The following is an 18,879-nucleotide window of genomic DNA, read 5'->3' on the forward strand; positions in this document are numbered from 1 at the left end:
AAAAAAACACGGTCAGAGTGTCATTGCAGACATGGGTCGCAGCGGTACGGCACCTTTCTCTCAGCTCCTCGGGGAGTGTTTTCACTGTCAGTCCTTCAGCGCTGGAAATGGCGTTGTGATGCTGAGCACGGAAGACGCAGCGGAGGCGGATGCCAGGGACTAAAGAAATATATGATCACCTGTGCTTTTCTTTGGGTTGGATTTTTAGTAGCGGTGGACAGTACCATGGTGAATTACCAGAAATACATTACTGTTATGCAGCTGGCTCTGGGGGTGACCGCCTCCAACAAAGAACATTGTCTTCCACCCAGGAAGCGTATGTGGTGAGTATCACTCTCGGTGCGGATGATGGTGATGATGGTGATGATGATGATGTGATGCAGGTTGAGGAGAGAAGGAAAAGGGGGGACTGCGATGAGCCGAGCCGTCGCCTCCCACATCTCGCCAAACGGATGAGCGGGTTATACGGAGCCAAAATGCGCCCGGCTCACTCTCCGAAATGACATAACATTCCTGTCAGCCACTGCAGCCGGTCTGCACCATGTTGCAATCGTTACAAACCCACTGTGGTCGATACACGGTGGGGCAAAGCAACTACTCCGCATGCTGGGAGTTTGCGTGCGTGCGTGTCAGTGCACCCGTGCGCGTTTGGAGACAAGTGGCTCTTTTAGCCTTGTCCTTCCCATGCATTAGTTTGTAAAGTTGAATGCGTAGGATGATGTCATAGCTCCATCGTGGGTTTTTTTCTTTTTACCCCCCTCATCCTAACTTCATGTGCTTTAATGTACTGTATGGCCTCCACTGCACAGCTGTTGTCACTGGAAATGTCATCATCAAGCTAATCATGTGGTAAACATCACCCCCTCCTCCCCGACCTCACTCCTGTTCCCAATGCTGTGTTGTAACTAGTTAATAAAATGTAAAGCATGAAACATGTTTCGCGCCTGTTTTTTTTTAAATGTTCTGTCCTGCAGCCAGGCCTCTGTACATCTCTCATTAAACATTTTATCTCCATAATCTGCTCTCAGCATGTCTTTGTGTCTTGTCTACCCACCTATTCAGTGTCCCCATTACTCTGTGTGCCTGAACGCTACAGTATATTTCAGTGACCACCTCTCTTTCTTTCACCTCCTCATGCGGCCTTGTTCATTTATTTACTCCAAAGGCAGCCTTCCTTTCATTCCCCTTTTTCCCTGACTGTAAGTAAGATTGCTCGTGGAGGCGGCTCCAACGTGTGTGAGACAGTATCCCTAATTACAGCCGGATTACCATCTTGTTTGAAAGCAAAGATGGTTAATTAGGAGTCAATAGACTCAATGGCACTCTGATAGGGTCTAACGCAAATTCAAAATGTATCGCACAGTGTGGCACAGGCTAGTGTGGCTCCAGTGTGTGTGTGAGAGGCTTAACTGTTATCATCACCTGTTTTGAGCCAACCTAAACCATTTCCGTGACTGAGAGAAGAACAAAACACAGCCAGAATTTAACAGCACCTAAGTTAAATTACTTTATGTTATGATAACAGTAAGTTAGCAGTCATTGTTTGTTTGTTTTTTTACTAATAAGATGTCCTTACACTCTTTTGTTGTGCCTTAATTCAAATATTTACTGCAGACACCATCCTTTATAAACAATAAAGAAGAGTCAAAGTGCTGCTGTAGCCTCAGCAGGGGTCAGGTGCTTATCACATGGAGCTTTTTATCTCTGGGTTTCTTTCAGCTAATCATATTCCTTAGTCATCGTCTTATTAGCCTAATTGCCCCCCATAGGAGAAGATAAGGGATTTATTTCACTGAGACTGAGGATTCATTTCATGTTTCTCCTCTTATTGTTGTTTTCATATTTACGCCTCTGTATTTAGGGAGATTTTGGAAGAAGCTGCTTATTGTCTCCTCTAAAGCAGTGCACTGACAAAAGAGGCTAAAGTGATTGTGTAACTCTCAAAGTGATATCTGACTTTGTTAAAGCGAATATTTTTCTTTACAGATAAATCCCAGAAATTGAAAGATGAAGTGAAGTTTCTGCAGAGACAACCAGTGTTTGGTTTCTAAACTTTCTTCCACTGTTTGTCACTGAGTGCACCACAACAATCACTTTAACACTCATGCTTTTGGTTACACTTCACAAATTGTTTGAATCATGTTAAAGAGGTTTAAAATCTTTAATATCATGGGTTTTTTTTTTCTTTTTGTGTGGTCTTTTAAATTTGCTTGAAATTGATATTCTTTTACTAATGTCTGTATTTTGTCCGTGTCACATTACAGTGCAGCGCTATTCAAATTTCATCCAACATGAACTGATCTTTGACAAAAAGTGTTTTGGTCACTGTAGCAAGTCTTAAACATATTCTAGGTTTTATTTGTGCTGTGGTGTTCACTAATCTGCCAAATCATGTGAAAACAAAATCATACAAATCATATGGAAAGAAAAAGGTTTGCAAGGAGGTGGATATATATCAAGAGATAAAAAAAAAAAAAACTCTTCAAAGTGCATTTTCACATGAATGTATAATAACTTTAGGGAAAAATCAGTCAAAGCACTGTAGTGATGAGACATCAGCAGCTACAGTTAATATTATATTATAATTTTATCACGTAAAAAGCATGGTGCCATTTAAAAAGACACACATTTAATCCAATTCAGTTTTATTTATATAGCACGAAATCACAACAACAGTTGCCTCGAGGTATTTTATATTGTAAGGCAAAGACGTCAAAATAATACAGAGAAAACCCCAGCAATCAGATGACCCCCATTAACACTTAGCACTTGGCGACAGAGGGAAGGAAAAACTCCCTTTTTATCAGGAAGAAACCTCAGGCATAACCAGGCTCAGGGAGGGACAGCAATCTGTGGTTGGGCGTGATGGGAGGGACAGAGGACAAAAGACACATCAGATCAAAATCCCTGTATAGGAATTTCTTTTATTTATGCATTATTCAGATTATTTTATTGTATAATGCCTTGGTGCCACTGGATTTTAACATGTCTCACACTCATGCAGTTAGACAGAGGGTGGGGGTCTGGTAAGGAAGTTGGGGGAAGCAGACAACTCCACAGGAAGAATCTTTTGTCTCTTCGATGACTCTGGGAGGTAGCAAGGGAGTGTGAACCTTAGGGTGTGAAACAGCTGTGTACTGCCTTTTGTTTTTGAAGAAGGTATTTAAGTGAGAGCCACTTAAGAGGCACTGCTGACAGTCTGTCCCACGATCATGCAGGCTCTCCACCAAGCTTGGTTTTCTGTTCTTTGTTTGTGATTAAAGAATGTTAGCTACCGCTCACCGCTTGTCTGCAGGCTTTATTTAATGGAAAACTTCCACAACATCCCCAAGCATCAACCTTATCTCTTTTATTGTGTTTAACATGACCTGGCAGCACAGCGGTGCAGTGGTTAGCACTGCTACTCCACACCAAGAAGGTCCAGGGTTTGACTCCACCAGCTGCCTGCAGTCTCTCTGCACGGAGCTCCCATGTTCTTCCACAACACTCTGGCTTCCTCCCACTGTCCAATGACTGTTAGGTTAGGTTAACTGGTGATTCTAAATTGTGTGAAAGCAAGCGTGAATGGTTGTGCAATTCTGTGTGTTAGCCCTGCACCAGATTGGCGACTTCTTGCCCTATGGCAGCTGGAAAACCCTTCAATTTCATAAGTAGTAATACTAGTTGTTCAACACATGCATTAATAGCAGTGATACTACTGAACTGCATTCCTCGTGGCCCAAGATCTCATTTGTCATTCATATAAGAGTAAATAGTTTTTCCACTACTTTCTCCTAATTCATAAGGTTTATAGTACAAAACCAAAGGGGAAAAATACACAAGGAGTGTGTACAGATCCTTTTCTATGTCACCTTAAGCGCCTGGTCAAACCAGCGTGCTGCAGTGTCCTCATTTGATTGGTCTGGATTAGAAACATAGCTTATAGTGAGTTTGTCAAGTAAATATGTACACACAGAGAAATGACTGTAGACTGAATTGCCTTACTGTCTTGGGAATTTTAAACCCTAACAATGCAAGTGAAAAAACATTATTGTTGAAATTAATATAAATATTTTTATTGCAATTTGTAGGCTTAAACAAAACATAGCACTGTTATGTGGAGAACTGGCTCTCAGCTTCTCTCTGCAAGGGAGAAAGTTGTCCTGATGTTTTAATCTTTTAACAGTGTCGTCCGACCAAACTGCAAAAAAACTGTTTGGTTAAAGCTGAAGATATAATGTGTGGACTCACTGCTTTTCTCTTAGATAAATCTGTAAATGTTGTTGAAGTTGAACAAATTTCTGTGAGATATTTATGATTAGTTTTTACATCTTACAAGAAACAATTCATTTAAATGTGAATACGCACAGTGGAAATGAAGAGTAATTAGTTAATTCCTTAAATAAAACGGTTGTGCTGCCAGCTCTGTATGTCTCCCTGCTACGGATTTGAAAAGTTCTTCCATTCACAAATGTAATTTTTGTGCAGATGTACGACAGGATGTGACACCAGTTTAAATGGAGGGGGGAAAAGGCATTTGCATTTGTATGAAGAAGCAACTCGCTGTATCGTTCAAGTATCCTGCTTCCAGCTCTTTTCATAATTGCAGCGTTAATTCTGTCCCATTTCTGGTCAAATGGTCAGAACTGCTTTCTGTTCCGCTGCTGATCTCACAGCATGTGGCAGTGAGATTACACACCGCCCTGCCTGAACACTTACACCATCCGCCGACCAGCGACCGTGTGTTCCGTGTAAGAGGAGGCACGGCTTTGCTTGCCTTTAATAAAGACTGAATAGCGGCAGCATCTATCTAAATTAGGATTAGACTTTGCAAACAGATGTTCCTCTTGCCTGAAGTCTTTAAAAAAATGTACTTGCACACAGCCAAAGATTAGCATTAACCTGACTTAATGAACTTTACACTCTGTTGCAAGCCTGTAGGGATAATACAACAAGTCTACTGTGTTTATGTAATGCTTCATCTTATTTATACCTGTGCCTTTTCTCCAAATAACACACCAAAAGCAGGAAGATACTGGGATAAAAGTGATGAGAGATGCCTAATTTAACAGACTCTTTATTTGGATTGGCCAACTATAAGTATTTCTCTTGAAGTGTGTGTCTCTTTATGTGCATTGGTGTGTGTGGCAGACAATGGCCAGGATTGCTCTCCTTGTTAAGTGTTATATTAGCGCTGGCCAAGATGGGAGGAATGGAGCGAAACATTGCCTATTGACCTGCTGATTAAGCACTAGCCATTATTGCTTGAACTAATCGTACCTGATGGCTCCTCCAGGCAGACTGAGAGAAAGAGAGATTGGGAACCAGGCACAGCAGAAAGTCCTGCAACTGATTAATGTGTGTATTTGTGTGTGCGCGTGCGTGCGTATGTGTGTGTTCTCCGTCCTTTCTTTGTAATAGCATCAGGCATCTGCTTGACCTTATCTGTGCACTACATTATTATACTCCATTGTGGTCATCGGGCCATCTGGGGTCTTGGCATTGATCTTATTCTATTATCTTCTGAAGTGGATTTTCTTTGTTGTAAGAAACTACAAATGGGGCAAGACTCCAATACTCCCATTATACCAGGGCCAAGATGACCCACACTGTTTTGTTAACTTGCCATGCATCAAGCGCTTGAACTGTTTGTTAAACAAAGCAGCAAAGAAATGATTATGAATACCTTTTAGGCTCTTAATGGTTAAAAAAAATCCTGCATTCGCAGCATCTATGCAGCTATTTGACATCAGCAGAAAATACATGAAAGTAATAAAAGCTGACAAAATGTCCTTTCAGTAACATATGTAGTCTCTCAGAACATTTGCCCCTTTGCTTTCTTGCTGCCCATTAGCTGAGAACATTGATAGCACTTTCATGTCTCTTCTCTTAATATGCAGCCTGCAGCAGCTGCTGCAAAGATTACCTTAGCTGGGTTTTTCCTGGCTTGCAATGGGTCTTTGGGGGGTTTCTGCTTGCATAAAAATGATCGGTCCACTTAATTCTGTATAACTACAATAAAAGTAATGAGTCTGTTTTACCTTACCTGATAGAAGTCTGAGCATGTTCCCTTTAAAAAAGGAAGCATACAACACTTGAGAAAATAGTACCAAATTACCAAAAAACCCAATTAAAATTGCTTTCTGTTTATTATACAGTGATTTTTCTTTAACTCTGGCTAAAACTATAGCCAATTTATCGAGACTATTTTAACTACCTATTAAGCCTACAGCGGGAAAATGTGTTGCAATATACTGTAAAAAACACTGATCTCTATCCATCGGAGTGACTTGAGCTGCAGGCGTGAAATAATTATTAATACCAATACTATTGTGTTCAACAGAAGGATGGTGTGGCCCACAGAAACCCTAGCATTCTGCTAATGCACGCTGATAAAGGATTTCCGACAGGGTGTACTCGCTTGATGGGACCAGTTTTGAAATGTTAGCCACAACAGATGTCAGGAAAATTGTCATTTTCAATCACAAAATAAATATGAATATTAAACAGCTGCTGTTGGATGCGTGATGTCAAAACTGTGGTGCTGTGATTTAGGCCTACAATCTCTTGAATGATTTAAAATGTTATTGTTTTGACCCCCCTCTGTTACATAGATAAAGACTTTATTTAATCCCACACTGGGGAAATTCACTTGTTACAGCAGCACAAGGGTCAAAAAGAAAAAGTGAATTAGAGATATATTAGAAAAATAAAAATAAAAAAATAAATAAGAAAATACAGTGTACAAAAAACCCTGATAAAAATACAGATCCAATTAAATACAGCAGCAATTTGTACTGTGTATAAGTGGTTGCTATATATTGTAAAATATACTAGAAGACATCTCATATTTTTGTATGTATAGAAACAGCAGTGGGAATGATAGTATATGCATGTATTTTTTAATACATCACTCCAGGAATTTACAGCAAGTTATAATAACGTCAAGAACAGCTTTCTTTTCTTTTCTGGTACATATGAAACAGACAAGATATAGCATCTTAATTAGTGATGCTAGGTTTCTGATGCTTAATACTTTTCTCTCTGCTTGCAGTAAGCAAGGCCAAGCTACACTTCTCCTAGCTGTTTCATATTAAAGAGGGCCAACTATGATATTTTTATTTGTAAACTCTAACTACAGTAGAGTAAAAGTAGATTATTTGTCTTGTACTGGGTCTTGATGGATTCCCCTCAGTTCATCCGCAGTCTAATACAATATATTTTGCGCTCTCTTTCTACTTTAACCCAACTTTCTTCTGACTAACAGTACCTCATAAATGCAACGTTTGAACAGTAGGTGGGAGGGGCTTCTGAGTGTCTTATTAAGGCTTTCTGTGCTCCTTGACATCATGAAAATCCAAAACTAGAAAAAAATACTTTCCATCTGTAGTACATTCACATCCACAACATAACAGCATATGATAGGGAAAAAAGGGAAAGAAATACATGAACAGATATGAACTGACTGAATTGGTCTTCATATTTTTCAAAGAAGCAAAATAACATTGGGCCATAGGGCCTTACAGCAAGAAGGTCCTGAGTTCGAGTCCATCATCTGGCTGTGCCTCTGTGGATTTGTATTTTTCTTTGGATTATTGGGTTCCTCTCATAGTCCAAAGACTTACATTGAAGTTAGGCTAATTGGTCTCTGGGCAGAGTATACGCTGCCTCTTGGCCTATGGCAGCTGGGATAAGTACCAGCTTCCCTGCACAACCCAGAATTGAATAAAGTGGATAGATGATGGGAAAATAACATTATAATGGCACACAACTGGTTAAATTATTTAAGTATGGGGTTTTAAGTAACACTGGCTACCAGCTAACCTGTCCGATTTCTCCACAAGTGAATGGTTTATGCCTTTAATAGTGAGGTTCACATTAGGTAGTAGCCTTTCTCTTAAGGAGAAAAGATGAAAAGATCGGACAATATTTCCCACATGTCAAACTATTCCTGTAAAGTTTCAAATCTGTGACTATGTGTCTTTAAATTATAAAGAGTTCTTTTGACCTTCAATCACTTTGGCAATATTTCTGGGCTGCCAAACGCCATCCATCCATCCATGTAGTTTAAACTGTGCCCATAAATGTCACAAGTGAAAGGGAGAGGCTATTATTAAATCTCACAGTGTTATACATTGTCTCAGCTCACAAGTGAAACATTACACCTGCATATTTGTTAGAGAATAAGAAATAATTCACTGCACATTATATCTGAGTCGGCACAGTTGCTGGCACTATTTTACTCCTTGCCTTTGTGGCTTGAAGTGTTTTGGCTGAAATCCATTTCAGAATCAACATCCAAGAAATGAGGCTCTGAATGCGCAAGGCTGCACCAGGGCTGTGATACAATCCAAGCAGCTTTTCTCATTAGTCATGTTTGCTGTATTGTTTATGAGAACAACCTGAGGTCGGCAGTAATTGACCGCACATACTCGTACTGTTGAATGGTTCACAGTAGAGTTTCCAGTAAGCCCCTTAGTATGCTTCAGGCAATAATTGAATGAATGCAGGTAGAAAGCGGTTGGTGATGTTCTCTTCCCTCCCATTTTTGTCCGCGCCTCTCTCCCGTAACGTCTCTGCTGAGCCTCCAAACCTCGGGAGCTCCTCGGGCTTGCTGTTGAGCTCGCTAATGGATATCTGTTTTCTCTGAGCTGCACTGTATAGAGGGGATTTTACCTCATTGAATATTGTGTTATCTAAATCCTCATTAGGAGTGACTCAGAGAAGAGAAGAGGCAGTAACAATAGCGCCAATTTGAGCTACACTATGCTTCATGAGCTTTTTATATTCATGAGAAACTTTTTCTACACTGAATTAATTCAGTACGGACAAAATTATGTAGCAACATCCACTGCTGATTTTTAAAAAGTTCTAAAGAGTAAACCAGTCATGTATGGATTGCCCTAGTATATCGTTTTGACTTTTTTAACATTTTCATTGTATTTTAAACAGAAGAGCGAAACAACGCATGTGACAATAATGATCACAGCACCTTTGAAACTGCGTTGATATAGAAATACATTACTGAAAGGCATAAATATACAAATTTGAGAAATTTAAAACACATTTAAAACATTTTTTTGTCGTTAAGAAACATCAGTCATATTTTTGAACTCTTGCTAAAAAATATATATGAAGTCACAAATTAACGTTTGAACTGGTTTATGAACGCTTAATAACCTATTTACTAATCATTTATAGATGAGATTTGTAGAGGATTAACTTTACAGTTAACAATAGGAAAATGTAATAAATACAGCTAGGTTACTGACGGTTAAAACTCCAGTTGCTGCATGATTTGGCAAACTGACATCGCAAAGCAACCTCTATTACACTTCGATCTGGTGACTATGGAGGCCATTTGATTTCAGTGAACTCACTGTCACAAGTAACCAGGTATTTCCAGGCTGTAGTGTTTAAACAAAGCTCATTTGGTAATGAGGGAACCAAAATGTGCCAAGAAAATATCCCCCACACCATTACACCACCGCCAGCAGCCTGAACCACTGATACAAGGTGGGATGAATCCATGCTTTCATGTTATTTATGTCAAAATCTGCCCCTGCCATCTGAATGTCACAGAGAAAATCAAGACTCATCTGACCAGGCAACAGTTTTTCTAGCCCTCCATTGTCCGCTTTTCCTGTTCTTGGCCTGACAGAAGTGGCATCTGGTGTGGTATTATGCTGCTTTAACATATCTGCTTCAAGGTTTGACATGTTGGGAATTCAGAGATGCTCTTCTGCATACCTTGGTTGTAACAAGTGGTTATTTGAGTTAATAGTGGCTTCCTGTGAGTTTAAAGCTCCCCTCTGAACCCTTTGACAACAAGACATTTTCACCCTGAGAACTTCTGCTCACTGGATATTTAAACATTAGTAATTTGTTACAAACCACTAATCAATAATCTTTATTTTTTTTAAGGCTTGTATGTATAATGTATAAGCACAACTATTGTGCCCTATTAGAAAGTTCAGCTAAAGTAACATACAGTAAGGCTTAAAGGAGGTAGATGTGACTGCTTTATTCACCCCCCCATTGGGGCTGATTAATTTTTTGGTGATTATAGTGATTTACACAGCAATTAAGAAACAAAAGGAAGGAGAGGCAGAGGGTTTTAATGTGGTCAGCAGGGCTCCAGCGACGCTGCTTAAGTATGTCATTTGCGATGGGTACAACATTTCATGAGAGTATTGGTGACAGGTCAGCCCAGTGTGTCTCCTCCCCACATCTCACCACAACCCAGCTGTAGTTTGGCTGCCATGGCCTGCGGAGCAGCACTGGCCTTCTGTGTTCGAAGCTTCCCTACAGTGCCTCTGTAAAATTAAATCCAATTATAGATTTCTTTAAATGCCATTTTATCCCGTAGGGGGGCTGTGGCATTTTGAAAGGCAGAAACATCACTAAAGCCTGCTTCCTCGTCTTCTTTAGTCTCACTCGTGGCACTTTCTCCTGCTGTATTAAAAATATGCATGAGCTTATTTGCCCTGATGTGGTGTTGTTGTTTTCCTCCCTACTCCTCCTGCTCCCTCTCTGCTCACCTCAGGATACACCCCAGTCCTACCGCAGGCTCCGGCACAGCAGCCTCCTCCGTGAGCACCAGTCAGGGCAAGCCATCACTCCGCCGCATCAAGGGCCGCATTCATAGGAGCAAGAGCTTGGACAGCATTGACCTCCTTGATTCTAATGTAAGTAAATGCACTGGATGTCAAAGTGATGATTTTTTATCATAAATACACATTTCCAAGAAGCCAGAAAAAACAGAAACACAGAAAAATTGCAATTCCAATAACGTGCCAACTAAAGAAAGAAGTTATTTAAATCTCTAAACATTTGCCCCTGTAAGGCAGGCCAATCAGGACCTGTTTGTCCCTGGTAAAGACACATGACCTGTAAAATTCACATCAGTTCTGCGGTTCTCCAACATTCCCACATACAAAGCTTGACAATAACATAAATAAATAGTTACATTAGATCATTTCAAAGCAGCAAGAAGAAAGGTAATAATAGAAAAAGAGAAATCCTTCAGCTGTGATTTGTATTCCATGAATATCAAATAGCTGATTTATAACCGGATTACAGGAGCTTTACAATGCAACCCTTTAATTAAAGTTGAATCTTTCTTATATTCTTGGGTGCTGATGAGAGTTAGATTAGCGGAAACTACACTGTACACTGACAGCTGACTATAATATTCTTGAAATTGTTCCGTGATGGGATGAGTAAGCAGTGTATTTGTCATCATACCATTATTCCAGGGTTTCTACAGTTATCTTGAAAGACTGCTGAAATTGAAAAGCTGAACAGTTTCTCAGTATTCGTGTCATCATCCATGTACAGATGGAGTGGAGGCAGCTTGAGATTCAAGTTTGGCTTCAAAAGAAAAAGTACTGCATCATATTAGATTGTATAGTAGTAGCTGTCAGTATTATCAAGATATTAAATAAATGGTATAACACTGTTGAGGAAAAACGTTATTTTTTATAGCTTATTAAAGCGTACTCATAAATATGAAAATATCACTGCAAGCTAGTTAGACTGCAAAGAGAGGTGAAACAAATGCCTGACGTTTATTTAATCCTCAGCATAACTGACGTGTAAAAATGCTGCGATTCTGTGGGGTAATTTCATACTTGAGGTGTATTAGTGGTTATATAACGAGATAAAACATGTTGATGTTTGCCGGACACAGTCAGGCTCCATGTCGTTCCGTTTCCAGTCTTTATGCTTAACTAAGCCGACCGACCTGCATAAAAGACACATTTTCTCACAGTGACATTTAAAATCTGCTCTAAAGTTTAAAATAAAGTTCAGGATGCTGATGAATATTTGAGGTTTATGTGATCCAAAATATATAAAAACGGTTAGATCATGTTTTAGGATCAAGCCACACACAGAGACACACACACACAAAACACTCTTTTTATATTCAGAGCGCAGGTGTCTCAATTGTTGAATCCACCAAACTGTTCCTAAATGCTCAAAGTAAAACCTGTCACATTTTTCCTTTCAAATCCGTAAAGTCGCTTTAAGTTATCATGACGTGCTCTTTGCAAAGCGCTTTCTGATACATGAGGCATAACAAGGAGGAGAGCGGCTCTAATGTGCGCAAATCAAAGCAAACACAGTTGTAACGCACGCATTCACAGACACAGCAGTAGACTGCTGGAGGGCCTCAGCCTCAGGGGAGCAGTATCGCGTTGACAGCTCGGCGATGACCTGACTAGGAATTCTGCTCAATTGTTCCATCTCATTAAAGGAAAACCTCTCAGCAGGTTTAATTATTAATACAAGGATTGGTAGAAAAAAATAATACCAGCCCTTGAGAACATGAGTTTTTATTGCCTCTGGGGTATATATGTAGTTTCTTTTGAAGTGCTGTAATTTCTTTTAAACAAGTTATAATCACATAAAATGCTTTTAAATACTATTAAGTGTATTTTGAGAGCTTATTTTTAGCTTCAGTAAGCAAATAGCAGCATATAGCACAGTTCGGGTTCATGGATTTGTTATCAGTTTTGCAGGTATTTGTGATAAACCACATACTGGAAGCTGTTTGACTTGAGAATGGCGTTATATGAAAGAGGATCCCCGGTGTTGCTGCAATCCATCTGAACTGAATTTCACAGCAATCAATCCTGTAATTGCTGAAGTATTTTGCCCAAAACCATAAATCACGACCTCATGGTGGCCTGAGAGTAAAAGTCAGAGCATTATGAGAAAAAAAAAAAAGGATTTATCCTTATTTATCCCCTGGTGATCATGGGATATCTGCATTAAATTTGCCTTTGTATAAATCCATAAAGTAGTTGCAAAGATACTTTTATTTCAATAAAAGGAGAAACTGTTGGCCTGAAGTCACTACTGTAGGATTCAGCATAAGCGCAATCCATCCAATACTTGAAATGCTTCAGTGTAAGTGGCGGACCAATTGAGTGACAGGCTGATATTTTTTTTTATCCCTAAAGCCATTTAATTAACGTGGCTAAAAGCAGCGAAAACCCTCCTGCACAGTGAGTTTAGCGGCACATATCAGTCATTGTCTGCACTGACAAAAAAAAGGAAAGAATTGTCATGATTGACTAAACAAAAGACCTACATTTGAAAAGTAATTACAAAATCAACATTCAGTTCCCATCCAGCAAACCTGGCGGTGATATGGTGGAGGCTTTTAGGCTGTAATTGACAGATTAGTGGTGGCCTTGATTTTGAGCCATGCATAACCAACCTAAGCTTTCATTGGAATAAAAAAAGCAGTGTGGCGTTTCTGCATTCTCGTTTCCTATCACGCTCTGTAAGTCATACACCGTGCTGTCATTTGTCTTTATGACCTACCGCTCAGAGAGGATACTTGAAACAGCCTGAGTGGCCACTACCTCACCAGAGACTGAGAGCTCAGCTAAGGGATCCTGGGCCTTTCCAGGGTATATTTCTTTAGCATGGGCTGCGTGTGCAATAGAGGAAAACTTGCTGACTTGCCCAAACTCAAATGCAGCTGATGGAAGTAACGGTCCGCCTTACAGTGAGTGATGACACCGCAGGATGCTGAGCTGAGGAACAGTTTCCATTACATCCCGCTGGCATGTCACACCAGACACAACACTGCCACTGAGCCTCTGGATGATGTGCATTCGTTTTATACAATCCCACCCCCCAAAAATTAAAAAATAATGTAAAAACTCTTGCCTGTTTGGCTGATTCAACACATGGGTAAAGATATTAATCAACTGAGTGTATGAATTCAGGTCCATAACTATCATTGCCCATCAGTGTGGAGCTAAATAATCAATAGTAGTTAAGACTTTGTTTATATTGATTGCTTCTTTTGATTGCTTTTCTCTTTTGATAGTCAGGGGAGGACTTTGGCGCGTGGCCCACTCCCGCTGTCATTTGTATTGGCAAGCAGTGCACTTGTTCACAGAAAGCTTGAATCAGATTTTAGTGCTAAGGCTGCAGAAAGCACAACAGAGATGGAGAAGGGGGGTTAACTACAGTCTTTTTATGCACCCAGTGCCTTTGTGTATGGCAGGAGTTATTTTTCCATGTTCACGAGTGACACTAACTTTGCAAAGCAGTGTTGCACACAGTGGAGCACAAAATCGCATTTTCGTTATCATTTACACTTCTAATATCTTTGACTCCGGTGCTCTAAAAAAACACATTGCTTGGTGTATTTTGTTCCTGAATGTGCGGCTCTTTGCGTGCGCTATGTTACATCAAACGTCTTTTACAGACGAGCAGAAAAAGGCCGTGTAGCCTTGGTGCAACTGGGCTTGCTGTTTTCGTGTGTGCGTTGATTTTGGGAGAAGATGTGTTTTTAATGCAGTGTTTTTCCTGCTCTCTCAGCTGTTTTGGAAAATGTTAAAGGAATGTTTGCTGCAAAGGCTATAACCAGGTGAGCTGCAGAGAGAAGCTATAACTGCATCAGCAGGGAGGAGATGCAGCTAAGCCATGATAAAGAGCACAATTAAATTAATTACTCCTTAACTGATCAGGATCAGTCACTACCTGTGCCCGAGGTTTGCACCGGTCAAAGCCTAATCTCTTATTAGTTCTGCTTGCCTTATTCCACTCTCAAAATCCCATCCTTGGCTGCAATCTGCCATGGACACAGGCACCCCCCCCCCCCAACTACCACCTAAAAAGCCCCAGCGTAAGCATTTATTCACTGCTCAGTCTTAGGAAAGTGCTGCAGATGCATTTACAGAGAGAGCAACTGCAGCTGAATTAACCAATCTGCATATTCAGGGCCTGTTACCAGGAGATTGTTCCCATGCGATGAAGGAATAGAAGAGCGGGAGCGGAGGGCCGCACCTGAGCGGGACGCACAACAAGAGCTGTGGAAAGGAGGGAGGAACAGTGCATAGGGGGTGGGTGCAGGAGATTTATCACGACTAACACAATGGAAGGAGGAGCAGGGATGAGTAAGGGGGGTCATGGGGGAAGAACTGGGATTGGAGCAACTGATTTCCTCTACATGAGGCAGGTCTGTTATGTAAGAACAGTCAAATGGATGATTTTTATGTCCTGTTGGTGATAAGCACTTGAGGGGTGGTTGGAGGTGATTCAGGGGGCTTATATGTGACACTGAGCTTGAGCGGACCATGTGTGATGCTGCTGATGTGTGTGATCCCAAATGCTGTGCGGTGGGAATGGCAGATGTTGAGGACGTGTCTTGGGGGTGTGACCCGAGAACAAGGACTATCTATGTGTCCTCGGTTAGGACATCTGGTGGGGTCAGTTAAGGCTCTATGATGACACTGCACGGTGCTTTGTAGCATTTGCTAATTCACAAAAAATTGTGCATTTTGACCCCTAATTAACTAGTTATTGCATGTTTTTGTGACGCTTCTGTTTCTGTCAGCATTTGCGATTTCCTCTTGTCCAGAGTCCTTGCTTGTCAGTGGACAATTTGAGGAAAATAAATTGTGCCTCTGAATTGTTGTACTCTAGTCCCTCATCTACAACAAATCATCTCAAAAGAGAAGACTCAAACTCACATAAATTCCAACAACTCTATTGACTTTTCCACTTGATTTATGATAGGGGGTGCGAGACCTGGGCAGCGGGTCCTGTGTGCAGCTGAGGTTTACTGAAAATGTTGCACTACACCATCTCACACACATGCACATTTCCTGTTGTAAAAATACAGCCCCAATCTATTACCGCCACAATAAAAGACCCTCATTACGATGTTGGCTGATTTTCAAGGAGGACTCAAAGTTCATGTTGAGGACCTGAGGGTATGGTCAAGTGAAGGACGCCCAGCAGGATGATGTAATGTTTGTATGCATCAAAATGGTGGCCATGGTGGGCAAGTCAGGCATGAAGAATGGAAGAGTGAGGAGGCTGCGCCGAGACAACTTAATCAATCACGAGGGTTGTGGACGCGCCGTAGATTACAATGTCCGCTGATTGATTATCATGACATGAGCGCATGCTGGTTTTCTGGAAGCAAATACATTTTACAGGCAGCAAAAATATATGTTGCATTTCCCAGCAAACACCTCAGAGGAAAATGTGATACTAATCATATCCACAGATGAGTCATTGCATTGCTTATTGAAAAGGGTTCAGAATGATTTATTATGATAAGTAAATAATTAATGAAAAGGATGACAGTTTTTTCAACATCTGATGGTTTTATTTAGTCCAAATACACCGAGTCTCTCTCCTGAGAGAAACAGAGGTTTTAAACTTTTAAGAAACTAGTTCCAGCAACGGTGTGATTATTTTCTAAAATGAAATGGACATCAGTAAGTGATTATCACAAATAGCTGCTGTTTTATTGTCTAAATAATAACCTGCCATTGTGATAATGCTATATTGTGAGCTTTTCCCTTTACTCATTAGGTGTTTACATCAAGCAACATACTCGTTGATAGTATCAGATCATACAAATTCAGGTGAATGACGATCCAGTCCAGATGGACATTGTTGACATTTAATTCTGTCTTTGAAGGAAGTGGATATGTTGATGTCAGGCAACAAGGACAACATCAGCCAACAACAACGCCAATATATCAGTGCACCCCTAGCTTCAAGTACTGTAAGGTTTAACATGTCACATCATGTTAAATGTAAGGTTTTACTTTACTGATTTATATTTCTACATGACAGATAGCAGTGTGTGTTTGTATTTTTTGTGTAGTTAGATGTGTGCGCGCTCGCTGTGTAAGCGGTGCGTCTGTGTGCTTCTTGCAGCCTGCCATGTTTCTGTACATGTAGGATGTGTGTTGATGCCCAGGGAGGCACCATATGCTGTTTAGGCTCAGGAGCATCCCATCACGGCAGACCCGAACAGCCGCAGCTCCTTCATGCGTCTCCCTCCATTAGATCGCCCGTGCATCACCCGCCAACATGGGCCTGCAATCACGCAGATCCACTCTCCTCCTGCTTGTGTTCACTCCATCATGAATAATTCTTCATATAGATTTCTTCTTGCGAGGCTTGACACAGCCAGGTTCAAGACAGATAAAGTGTTCTGCTGAAAGCCTGCAGAGGGCAGAGTTTTACTACTTAAATGCACAGGAACAGAGTGACACAAGCTCTCTCTTTTTTTATTTTTTGCACAGCTGACACGATAGAGAAAAAAAGGGGGGTTGGATGTTGGGTTTAGCTTTTACATAGGCACTAATGTTACGATACAAATGATCGCGACAATAAATGAACTGTGCAGCCACAGGAAGTGGTAGAGTTGATTGCTGAAGCCGATGATACAGAATTGTTTAACTCCATGCTTTTTTAATTTATTGCATTAGGGGGGGACACCTTCAACCATGCACTCTATGCCCTGATTTATCTTTTTCTCATGGGATCTGCCAGTGACTTAACCTGCACTTTAGTAAAAATTATTTTCTAGTAGAAATGAGAAGTGGAGATTTATAGCATGGTCTGGCTTATTTCCGCAGTGCGGTAAATTACACCTGGGTGATTTTTCTCCCTTTTTCTTCCTGTCTCTGTTACCCCTATCAACTGCCCTCCAAAATACCCCTTCGGTCTGGTCCAAAGGGACCATCTGATTACAGTCCACCTAGGCCTCTAATTGCTTTACTATCATCCCGAGCAAGGTTTTTCTCTTTGGAGCAAGCCAAGGATAGACAGCCGCTTATGAATCCAAAATAATTTAAAGTTCTTGATGATGGGGAATAAGAAGCAGCCACCTCATAAATTTAAGTCTTAAGTGATATTTCACATCCTGGGTCACACGGTGTGTAGGTGGTTAGGCCTTAGATCACATGCAGGATTTCAGCAGTTCCTCTCAATGCACGCTGAAAATCAACACATTGGTGCCATTCAGCACTCTGCGGAACCAAAACTGGTCATCTAAAATCTTTAATTCCCCCTCGAGGAATTCAGCTTCATGGTTAACTTTTGCATTTGCTCAAAGGCAAAACAATTTAGCCCCCCCACCTTACTAGTGAAAAACCTCTCTATCATAACGCGCATCCACATTAACTGATTGGAATTGTTCATCTTTATTAGCATTCATGCTCCCTCCTGGGATAAACATACTTAGGTGATTGCTTCTTTGCCGGTGTACATGATGTCGTTTGATCCAGAGGATTTGGATGCTGTGGTAGACTGTTGTCACATGATCCGCAGGCCGGGGATGTGAGGCCGTTTCATGTCACCTGATATGTCTGAGCTCTCAGCCGTTGGTGGGAAAATGAGACACAGATTATAGGTTCATTTGGGGAATCTTGGAAAATATGTGTTTCCTCCCTCCTGAACATGATTTTAGCTTTTAAAAAGCACGAATCAGTAAATCCAGATTTGTCCTTTCTCAATCACATCCTGAACGTCCATGGTGTCAGATGGTGTTTGTGTCATTCCTTATTTTCCACTAACTCTAGATCAGAATGCTTGCACCAGTTTATTAAACAGGCTACCTGTGTTTAAAGTGGAAATTTAAAAAAGACACTTATGTAATAGAGTATTTTCTGGGATAGCATTTTTGATCCGGTGCAATAATACGGACGGTGCAAAAGTCAAATTCTCCACAGATATACGGTGACAATTTAGCTGCTCCTTTGCAGCAAAAGCACATTTCAAAGCAGCCATTTGGCAATTCATGTGATAATAAAAATAAATAAATTATTAATTGCATTCAAAGAAAGCAAACCACAAAGACAAAAGTGAATCATTAGCTGTGCCTTACATAAAAGCTCAGTACTCAAAAGGTTAAACAGCAAACAGCTGCATGATTATCATCATAAATGCTATCTATATTTGGATGCAGGAACTGAATATTACACTCCAGGTTAAATATATATATTATAACTGATGATGCAATCACAAACTGTAAAATGAGCTTCTAATCCAGGTACCAGCAGCAACATCGTGTCTCCTAGAGCCTTCAGCTGGATTTTACCGCTCTACATGCTTTACAGAGGTCAC

At 40.6% G+C, this 18,879-nt stretch overlaps 1 protein-coding gene across 6 annotated transcripts in view; it reads left to right on the forward strand.

Moving 5' to 3' along the window:
- Positions 1-18,879, forward strand: part of tjp1b (tight junction protein 1b) — a 70,974-nt gene that overhangs the window by 10,283 nt on the left and 41,812 nt on the right. For 5 of the 6 annotated variants that reach the window (XM_005728008.2, XM_005728009.2, XM_005728011.2 and 2 more), the window contains exon 3: positions 10,526-10,667. In XM_005728008.2, the coding sequence (XP_005728065.1) occupies positions 10,526-10,667 (142 nt within the window). Of the gene's footprint in view, positions 1-21; positions 324-10,525; positions 10,668-18,879 lie in introns of those variants that run through there. The other variant, XM_005728013.2, reaches the window with a different exon arrangement.

Source organism: Pundamilia nyererei, unplaced genomic scaffold (genome assembly GCF_000239375.1).
Source record: "Pundamilia nyererei isolate P.nyererei 1_Seehausen unplaced genomic scaffold, PunNye1.0 scaffold00027, whole genome shotgun sequence".
In the NCBI taxonomy this organism is placed as follows: Eukaryota; Metazoa; Chordata; class Actinopteri; order Cichliformes; family Cichlidae; genus Pundamilia; species Pundamilia nyererei.